The sequence below is a fragment of the Perca flavescens genome, chromosome 6, assembly GCF_004354835.1.
Source record: "Perca flavescens isolate YP-PL-M2 chromosome 6, PFLA_1.0, whole genome shotgun sequence".
NCBI lineage: Eukaryota > Metazoa > Chordata > Actinopteri > Perciformes > Percidae > Perca > Perca flavescens.
Genome location: NC_041336.1, coordinates 21,621,056 through 21,631,847, shown reverse-complemented (window position 1 = coordinate 21,631,847; position 10,792 = coordinate 21,621,056). Strand labels below are relative to the sequence as shown.

General features: G+C 40.6%; 1 protein-coding gene across 1 annotated transcript; it reads left to right on the top strand.

The window, feature by feature from the left end:
- The first annotated feature begins 523 nt into the window (after positions 1-523).
- si:ch211-254p10.2 (solute carrier family 40 member 1) lies at positions 524-4,768 on the top strand. Its single transcript, XM_028580780.1, has 8 exons — positions 524-626; positions 718-785; positions 949-1,108; positions 1,406-1,521; positions 1,722-1,848; positions 2,042-2,296; positions 3,295-3,969; positions 4,295-4,768. The coding sequence occupies exons 1-8, from the start codon at positions 524-526 to the stop codon at positions 4,552-4,554; spliced, it is 1,764 nt and encodes a 587-aa protein (XP_028436581.1). The 3' UTR covers positions 4,555-4,768.
- Positions 4,769-10,792: the final 6,024 nt, after the last annotated feature.

The window sequence follows — 10,792 nt, the reverse complement described above, 5'->3', positions numbered from 1 at the left end:
ACAAGGTGTCACGCTAATGCTATTGCTAAACGTTAGTTTGACACACTTTTTCTTTCTTTATTTTATTTTATTTACAATCTAACTTGTTGACCAATGGCAGTTATTATTTATGCCTCTGAGAATAAACTAATTTGAAGTGACTGATGTGAAGTAAATTAGATGTGGAATACTTAATAATAATATTACAGTGTTGTAAACCCACTGAAGAGGTTACAGCAGGTTTGCTGAGTTCAAAAGGACACGGTGTTCCAACTTTTGTTGCATAAGGTAAAATAAATTGTGTATTTAATTAGTGCATACAACATCGCAACATGTTGATTTTTGGTGCCGTCTATAAAATTGTATGATAACCAATAATGGATCTAAACATTCTTGTAGTCATCAACAACAATGTAACCTTGGTGCCTTTCAAAGCATCCAAGTGATGTTGTGACCTACAGTAATGAAACACTGTACTATTAACAATGGGGACAAGAGTGCGACAAGTTCAACAGTTTTTTGACCTATGATCCCACACTAGGAAATGTCTAAGCGAGCAGACGCCTCCCAGTGTGGGGGGGTTGTGGTGGAGTTTGAGTCTGACGACATCAGGGATGCAAGAGCTAAAAGGGCGAGGAGTATACCAGGTGAAGTCAACTTTAAATCCAGTTAGAATTTGTGCAATGTATTTGTAGCAAATATGTGTGCTTATTCGATTTTCATGCATTTCCTCGTAAGGTTCAGCTCTTATCTACCTCAAGGGTCCCAAGTTTCTCATCTATGTCAGTGGAGCATTGTCTATGTGGGTAAGAATCATTTCCTGAAGAAACAGATTCCTGGAGAAATAGATAAGACATTGAATCTTAAATAACTGCAAGGTAGTGTACTTACTGTTAACTGTGTGACAGCATACAGACAGCAGCTTGCAAAACATTACATAACCATGCCCTTTTATGTTGTTTTAAACAGGGTGACCGCATGTGGCACTTTGCAATTTCTGTGTTCCTGATTGAGCTGTATGGCCGTAACCTGCTGTTGACTGCAGTGTTTGGGTTGGTAGTGGCTGGGTCAGTGCTCATGCTAGGGGCTTTGATTGGAGACTGGGTTGATCGCAATCCCAGGAATAAAGGTAAGAAACACTCATTTGAATTTTTTTGCATGCAGTATATCGTAGAACAGTGATATAGATCAGCGGATCTCAATCTTGGGCCCAGAAGTCTGCTGGTTTCCTATCCCGCCAGGTGGTGAATTGCATTCACAGATGAGGTCTCAAGTGTAAATCAGTCCCAGATTTGATAGCTAGACTTAACACCAGCAGGACTTCAGGCACAAGGCTCACATCTGTCAAGGCTAGCATTCACTTTTTACAGAGAATATCATCTATGTTGTGAGAGTCTAAAACAATTTTTTTTGTCTCCTATTTTAGTTGCACATGCATCTCTTTTCATTCAGAACATCTCAGTGACAGTATGTAGCATTGTGCTCATGTTGGTGTTCTCATATAAGCAAAGGATTGAACAGATCTGGGATGGATGGCTTACTGTGAGTATTTGACTAATAATTACATTTCATAACTTGACACCAGGGTTGATCTGCAAATGGAATACTCACCATGATTATCACACAGAGGAGTTATTGCTGCTGTTGTTCCCTCTGTCCTGTGTCCCTGTTGTCTCTGCTTCTGAGCTTGTGGCTACTCTGTGCTGTCATAGTAACATGTTGCATCGCAAAACTTACACAAGGTGGTTTGTTATACGGTGGTGATCGTCCTGGCAGATGTGGCAAACCTTGCAAGCACAGCACTGACCATTGCCATTCAGAGGGACTGGATTGTGGTTATCACAGGCTACAACAGAGGTCACCTAGCCGGTGAGGAGATCCATTCTCTGTTAATACACATATTTGTTTGCATTCCATGTTTGTCACGCATCACTGGTTGGGCACCATACCCACGATACATGCTTGAATTACAGAGAATATCAGGTATTGGTCTGTTTCTGCTCTTGCTGACCGTCCTCTAGTGGAAGCACATTAACCTCTGTGTCTTTGATCCTAACAAAAGGAATGAATGCAACCATGAGGCGGATAGATCAGGTGACTAACATCCTGGCCCCACTAGCAGTGGGACAGGTCATGACCCTGGCCTCCAATGTAGTTGGCTGTGGCTTCATCCTGGGCTGGAACCTTGTGTCTCTCATTGTGGAGTTCTTCTTCTTGTCACGGGTGTACCGCATCGTCCCTGCTCTTTCAGTCAAACCACCAGTGGTGGAGATGGATCAGGTGTTTCTGCAGAGGGTTGAGAGGAGAATGTCACAAGGTAAAGACTACGTGTTGTTTCTGACCTTTCCTGTATTACCAGATTTTACCTTTAGAATGCTAGAGTATGAGATTTACCGTAAATGTGCATAAAGGCCAGTGGGCATCATGGAGTCCTAAACATACCAAGTGACCTTGTAGTTATAAAAAAAAAGTTATACAATGTGTATTAGGCTAAAATATGTTAACAATGCTTGCTTGTAGTCAGCAATGTAGAGACAACATACAGCATCTACTGTTAACTGCGGGTGATTATGCAATGCTGGCTGGCATCAGTTTTAGTATACTACAGTATACATTAAAATCCCATTCTCCTTAGCTTCTATCACCACTTCTATCACAATGGTTTCTTTTTTTAAAGTTCACTGAGAAAGTGTTAATAATCAACTAAAATTTTAGCTTTGAAATTCAATTCAAATGTTGAAAACAACGCTTCTAAGGAGGAATTTAGGGGGTAGACATCATGAAGGGTACTACTGATGTAGTGAAATTTGTGCCAACAGATTTTCATTTGGCTTAAGGAAATGATGGTTAAAAATTAGACAACTTCACAATAAAGTTGAAACACTTGGAATTATTTGAAATGACATCCAAAAATATACCATTTCTCCAGATTGTTATAGGAAGTATTTGTTGTATTATAAAATGCTGTGAGCCGTCTTCTACGGCGTGCTGTAAGTTCATTAATTCTATATCATACAAAAGTAGACAATCACATTAAAATGACTAAAGGCATTATAGAACAAGAATATCAAGATCCAAAGCTTCATTGAAGCACAAACTGAGGACACAATCCTCAGTTTATGTACAGCACCCAACTGACACAGTCCACATCGTCTACATTTTCAGCCCATGGAGATAAGTGTAGATGGTCTGTATGTGACAGATGAATTGGATTCTAACATGACATGGAGCAAAAAGGGTGCACAACACCAATTGGGACTTCACTATTGATGAACACAAGTGATGGATGACATTCCTTTTTCTCATCAGGGGAAGGTAATGTTGCACAACCTCAACCTCTGACCGAAGGAAACTGCAACACAGGCCTGCACCTAAAAGAAATCACCAACCTGCCACTGTGTTTCCGGAGGTTTCGCTGGCTGGTGAGCACCTGCAAGGACGGCTGGAGGGCCTACTATCGCCAGCCTGTCTTCTTGGCAGGAATGGGTCTGGCTTTCCTCTACACCACAGTGCTGGGCTTTGACTGCATCACCACTGGCTATGCATATACTCAGGGCATAAGCGGCTCCCTCCTTAGTCTGCTGATGGGTGTATCGGCTATCACAGGGCTGATGGGCACCGTGATGTTCACCAGACTCAGGAAGTCCTATGGCCTGGTTAACACAGGCATCATCTCAAGCTGCATCCACCTGGGCTGCTTGCTGCTGTGTGTGTGCTCTGTGTTTGCCCCTGGCAGCCCTATGGATCTTAGCTTGCTGATGCCCTACATTACCGCCAACTCCTCCTCTGAGCTTGGAGGGATGGCAAGCCAAAGGCAAAAACATACTTATCCTCTGAGGGGGGGCAGCAACCAGCCACTGCTACCCGACCGCTCCTCCATCCACTGGACCAACAACACTGTACTCTTTGACAACGTCCCCTCTGACACAGCGCCAGAATCTTACATCTCCATTATCCTTCTGTTCTTGGGTGTCATCACAGCACGCATTGGTGAGTAGGACATCCAAATCTGACTGGTTCCAATGGACACCAAAACTTAAATGAGTACATGATATGCAATAGGCTTAATGGGAATACTGTCAACTGGGCTTCCCCTATATATTGGCATTGCAGATACTATCAGCCAATATCAGCTTATCATATTGCCATCTATGTTAGGCAATAAAACTATTCCCATAAATTAAATAATTGTGTGAAGAACTGAATACATGCACTTTGTGATTAATGCTTAGAAAGTGCTATATACAATTAGTATGACTATTGACCAAATAAAGTCCAGGCTTTCTTTTAAACCCCAATGACATCTGTCTTTTAGGTCTCTGGTCCTTCGACCTGACAGTGACCCAGCTCCTGCAGGAGAACATCTGTGAGTCAGAGAGGGGTGTGGTAAATGGGGTGCAGAGCTCTATGAATTACCTGATGGATCTGCTTCACTTCATCATGGTCATCTCCGCTCCACAGCCACAGCACTTTGGCATCCTAGTTATCATTTCTGTATTATTCATCACCACTGGGCACACTATGTACTTCCTGTACGCACACAAAGCCAAGAGAAAACGCCGCCTCGACACATAAGGAGCAGACATGGCCCACACATCCAGACATGAGATGCTTATCAGCACTGACTCCACTCTGCACCTGTGAAATGAATGTCTCCCTCCTATTCCGTCAGCAATCTTATTGCAACACTCCACTCCCGACTTAGCCATTCATTTCAGCACAACACAGCAAGTGCCTGTCCCACCTTGTTTGCTTTATTCCTGCAGAGCCACGTGCCACAGCAGCAAACAATAACTCAGGTGAAATAGAGTGGGAGACACGCTCTCCCTTCGTGTACATAAGTTGAGGTGGCTACAATAAATGCAGCAATGGTACCTCCAGGGGAAATGTCCTAATCTAATGTACAACAGGACACAAAGGTAGCGGCTAAGGCACCAGCACATGCCTTTGCAAAACCTGTAAGATAACTGCAAGACTTTCATCAAACAAGCCTGTTAACTTACATAGCTTTTTGGATGGGAGGGTGGATGGATGGAGCGCTTTTTCTAACCTTCACTCAGTAAAGAACTGGTGTTGTGAGGAAAACTTAACAGTGATATGAAAATGCAAACAAGACGAGACAGTACTTCTACAAGTGGCATCGATGTTACTGATCCGTCCACTTGGAAATATTCCAGGATGTCCAAAAAGGAACATAAAGGGAACTTGATGTGAAATTGTTTCATTAGAAAAAAAATTATCTGAAAGGCAGCCCCCCTTTTAATGGACAGAAGTGAAAGGACAAAGTATTCCCTTCCCCTGGTTTGTTTCTCTGTGGATGAATCAAGCAAACATTTGCCTTTCTTTTATGCATGTAAACCTTGGTTATGGATAACAACAACAAAAATTATCACATCATGCCATGGACAAACTTTAATGCAAACTATTTTATTCTAATTGCTTGAGTACTTAGATGAAAAAAAATAGTGTCCACACTTTATTTCCTTCCCATATAAAGAGTGATATTAATAGTTTTATAGAAATCCAAGATGAAAGCAATCTTCATTTTGTGACATGTTTGAAATCAGTAATACCTATATGTTGACAGCAAATGTTGATCACTGCTATTGGCAGTTTTGTATTACACTTTGCTTTTATTCTTTTGTAGTTCTGATGAACTAAACATTACCTTACCTCAACTAAGAACAAGAACACTGTTGGGAATATGAGTTGGGAATTACTCTCAGCTACTGTATGTTTTCATATTTCCTTCATGTACAGTGGAAATAACATCAAAGTTTAACCTTTTGTCATACAACCAGCAACACATCTCCATATATTTGTATACTTTTCCTGTGAAATTTCTGTATTATATGTTGTCCTATTTTTTCAGAATGATAATTAAGATAATAAAGATGACTGAAGATGGTCTTTGGCCTCAAGTCTTCTGATCAGAATAATCAATTTATAAATGTATGTAATGTCAATGAAAGTGCTACACATACTACTCTAGATTCATTTACACTCAATAATCTACAACATTGTAAAACCATCTGGCCCTATTCACAGCCTGACACTCAAATAAAGTCCTCAATTCAACCTTCAAAAATTAAACTAATGGTAGTACTAGAATCATTCCAATAAAACATACTGGGAACTATATTCTCAGAAGGATAAGCACTGCTACTTGGGCGGAGTGATTATTACGCCAACTCTGAGCGAACGCCAGTTGAAATCTCTGCTCCTCACCACAGGGCTTCTCAGGTGCTGCGAGCAAATCACTCCGCCCAAGTAGCAGAAGTAGCAGCTGCTTCGCCTTTCTGAGACTACAGTTCCCAGTATGTATACGGTTAGAAGATGGCTGTGTCTCATGTGACCTTGTTATTTGTACACGCTGTGACTATGCAAATCCAACATGTAAATAGGAAAATGTTGGTGTTATTTTGTTGCTTATTGGGAGCATTGCGCTAGATGGAGTTACGACACGCACAGAGATGAAAAGGGTATGTATGGACTTATCTAACTCTGGGGGGTACGGTGAATAAGCTAAAGTCGCAATAAGTCAGCATGTTCCTTTAACCCCCAAGGGGTCACCAACGATTTTGCTGACAACTTCCTTTAATAGTACCTGAACTTGCAGTCAAAATACTAGAAAGCTTATACAACCAGAGGAATAGTAGCCTACCACAGGTGAAGTTAATTCATTGTCAATCAGAATAAGCGGTAGCACCCACAAAGCTATAGCCTAATGGTTGTTAGCAGAAATACCAATACATATGCGTATGTCATGGGGAGACTGTATGAAGAGAATCACTGCAAGGACAAAATAATACATTTATACAATATATAAATGTTGAGGACATAAACATGTCAAAGCCAAGGAAAGTACAGTATCCATATGGAAATGTAATGGCTTTTTGTAGCCAGTAGAGGTCAATGTCACATTAAATGGTCATCACCATGCCAGTATAGGAACATTTTAGGCCTTTGTGCATTATTACCATATGAATGATACACAATACACACACAGTATCTTTACACCTTATCTTAATCCTCAGATTTTCTATAAATTGTCAGCACCATCCAAGAGTAATTAGATATTGATGACTATCATCCAGAGGAAGACATATGAGGACATACAAGGGTGGGTAGGAGACACAAGATGGAAAGCATCCAGAATTGAAGGACATGGAAATCCAGACTGTACTCCAGATATTCTCATCTGAAATGTCCGACATCCCCATGATGTAAACTCATCCTAATCCAATTTTCAGTATCCAGAAGCACGAGTAGCAATGAATGTCAATAACAAAGACGAGTATGTAGGAACGAGGCAAGAAATGATTGGTAGCTGCAATACTGCCACCATGCGACATATGTGTGCTTACTGGGAAGGAGTTCCAATATAGCCTACTGGTTTACCAGTGACCACTGTACAAGTACTGAATACTGGAGAGGCTTCTATTAGCCATACAAACTCAGATGTACATTAATGGAAGCCTCTCAAATTTTAATATCTTGTTTCCAGTCCACGATATGATGATGATACTAAGTGACTTCCAGTGTCTGACACAATAAAAACCCCTATCCCGTTGTAGCCCTAACTTGATACACTAAATTAAGGTCATAATGCTTCCATCACAATCACTAGTGTGTAGTTACCTTGGTAATGAACAGAAGCCATGAGTAGGCTGGTTAAGGCAATATTCCAGGAAGAACTGTTGTTTGAGTGGGAGACTATCTTACTGGAAGCAGTAATGATACAGACCACTGCAGACTGCAAAATGAATCTGTACAGTCCTAGAACTATTTTCTGCTGTGTGCTCAACGGCTTCACCCTATTATAGAAGCAGGAACACAACAGCTTTTTTCATCTCAGTGTTAGTCCAGTGTTTGACAGAGAAGGGTCCAACTGCGGCCTGTAGCCGCTCACGCCACGCCCACAGGAAATTACATCACTAACGCCACGCCCCCAGTGGCCGCTCACACCACGTCCCCAGTGGCCGCTCAAACCCAAGGGGGTAAGTTTCGCTTCAGAACTCAAACGTCCTATGGCGCCATTTTGATGCTACAAAACGATCACCTCCCGTTAGCATTCCATTGAGTGCCATTCATTTTGGCGTCACTTTGACAGCAAATAACTTTACAGCTCCACGTTTAAAGACTCTATTTGTCCATTGTTTATTTCTAAAGAAACACGTCAATGTATAAAAGGCTCCATTGCCTTGTACCTGATGTTATGGCTCCGTAGCAGACGTTTTTGTAAAAATAGGCTAACGATTGTGTCACATAGTAGAGGAATTACCATATAGTACAGGAGAAGCTCGCAGGCAGTTTCGACTTAAATGAGCTGTTTAGTTTAATTACTGATGTTAACTAGCACTTTAGTTAGCAATAATTAGCCTGTGCCCATGTTATCTCCTTACATATACCTACACTCTCCATCTCTGCAAGATTAGGAATGATTGAGATTTCTCTTGGCACAGCTACCAGAAGACTTACAACTTTCAGACAGGTTGCTCACGTCACATCTACGTCTTCAAGCTCAGTTGGAGGCTGCACAATAATGCTCAGCGCTCACCAGAAAAGTGCTTCTAATATCCTTCACTGGTCTCCGTCCAGAGCAACGGGATCTGTTGGTCCATTCTTATATACTGTCTATGCTCACACCACGCACATTTCCGACTTTCAGACAATAAGGTACAGCTTCATCTTGCCAGTGATGGCGGCAATGACTACAGAGAAGCACCAGGTAAGCTACTGATAATAGAGTTATTTAGCCTGTTATCACTTGTTTAAAATTAATATTACTATCTACAGCTATTGATGTCAGGTTAATAGTTAACAGGGTGGGTTTTGCAGCTCAAAGGCAAAATTGAACGCGGCAAAAGTATGCTAACGTTAGCTTAGCCTGGTTGTGTGTGTTTGAGTGAGGTACTTCGCATGATGATATTTTTTATTAAATGAAAAATGACAGTTTAAGAAATACTAAAAAGTTACATATAGGCACTTTAATGTAATTTGAGTTATTGAGAATTGGCTACATTTGAAAGTTAAAGCTTATTTTACTAATATTGTGTTGCATATATAATTTCTTCCTCTTCTCTTCATATTATTCTGGTGTTTTATAGAAAAAAATATTTCTATTAATATATATATATATATATATATATATATATATATTTTTTTTTAACCTTTATTTATTCAGGTGAAGGTTCACTGAGAGGCAGCCTCTCTTTTGCAGGAACGCCCTGATCACATTCACACAGTTACACATTCATACCTGGAAGCTTCCCAGTACAACCACAGTCTGAACTGTTGGCCACTGAGCAGCTCCGCAGTTGGAGGTTAAGGGCCTTGCTGAAGGGCACCTCAGTGGTGGTAATGAGGGAGTGACAAGAGCTGCTCTTTCACTTTCCCCACCCAGATGTTATTCTGTCGGTCTGGGGATTGAATCGACGACCTCCCGGTCACAAGCTCTCTTCTCTAACCTCTAGGCCACCGCTGCTGGACATTATGTGACAAGATGCGGTCTGGAATATCTGGCTTCATTATTATTGCTACATGACCTTTCACAACATAATTACTGCATTGTCAGATGCATTTTAAACACCAGAAGAAACAGAACTGATTACTTTTTTTTAGAAGCAAAGGGTGAAATTTTTATTTATTTTTCTATAGTTCCACCCCGAACTATTAGAAAACAGGCTTTTATTTAGAAAAATAAAATTAGAAATACAATTTTTGCAAAGCACTTTAGAAAATTGACTTTTATTTTGAAGGCAAAGAAAACAAGCTTATGTACGTGACATCGTTTGACAGACATGTCCCCACCATGGTTCCCCACAAATTAGTTGCATGTCTGAAAGAACGCTACCAGGGATTACATTTATCTTGTCAATGTGTGTAATTTTGATTTGTGCTTGACATCATTGTTCATCTGTGTACTGTGCTGGGGAGGCAGTATATCTGTTGAGGACAAAAATAGGATAAACAAGTTAATCAAGAGAGCTGGTTCAGTTATTGGTCTTAACCAGGATGTACTGGAGGTTACTGTAGAGAAGAGGATTAGTTCAAAACTAAAAATTGTCCTGCTTTTTGAAGGGCATCCATTACACCCTCTGTTCAAAGGACTCCGAAGCTCTTTCAGTGAGCGATTGGTAATGCCTCGGTGCTCTAGTGAGCGCATGAGAAGGTCTTTTGTTCCCGCTGCGGTTAGATTTTATAACCTACACTGTTAACCGTTGGATATTATTTTTGTCTTTTATAATTTATTTATTTATTTATTGTCTCCTTATCACGGTCTATTGGTCTACTAGTCCAGAATTATTTGTTTTGTTTATTTGTTTTTTAGTTTTAGTATTGTGTTCGATTGCTGTATGGTTGGTGGCAAACCAGTTTCCCTATCGGGATTAATAAAGTTTTTTCAATTCAATTCAATTCAATCATTCATACACTACTGTATGTGATGATTTCACTTTTCCTGTTGTTTAGTATTTTCTTTCATTTTGTGTTGTGTTGAGTGTGTGCAGCTGTTGGATTTCTGTAGGCCTACTTGACTGGGTGTTATTTTAGAAAGGGTATACAGTAACAAGCTCAATAGAGTTTCATCACTTTTTGAACTCTTTTGTGCGCCGTAGGCCTACAGTAACAGTGTACCTCCCATGGTTGTCATGGTAGTCCCTGTTAAAGACAACGGTATTAGAGCAAGCTCGCTAACAAATCTGACTTTAGGCAATCTCACTTTGCAATTCATTTACTTGAGAAACTGGGTCAGTGGTAGCACATTAAAGCGGGAGTTGTCCTCATGGCTTTGTCTCACTAAGGAAGATTC

Coding starts and splice junctions, on each gene's coding strand:
- si:ch211-254p10.2 (XM_028580780.1), top strand. CDS start 524: ATGTCTAAGCGAGCAGACGCCTCCCAGTGTGGGGGGGTTGTGGTGGAG. Junction 627..717: donor AAGGGCGAGGAGTATACCAG/GTGAAGTCAACT, acceptor TTTCCTCGTAAG/GTTCAGCTCTTATCTACCTC. Junction 1,522..1,721: donor TCTGGGATGGATGGCTTACT/GTGAGTATTTGA, acceptor AACTTACACAAG/GTGGTTTGTTATACGGTGGT.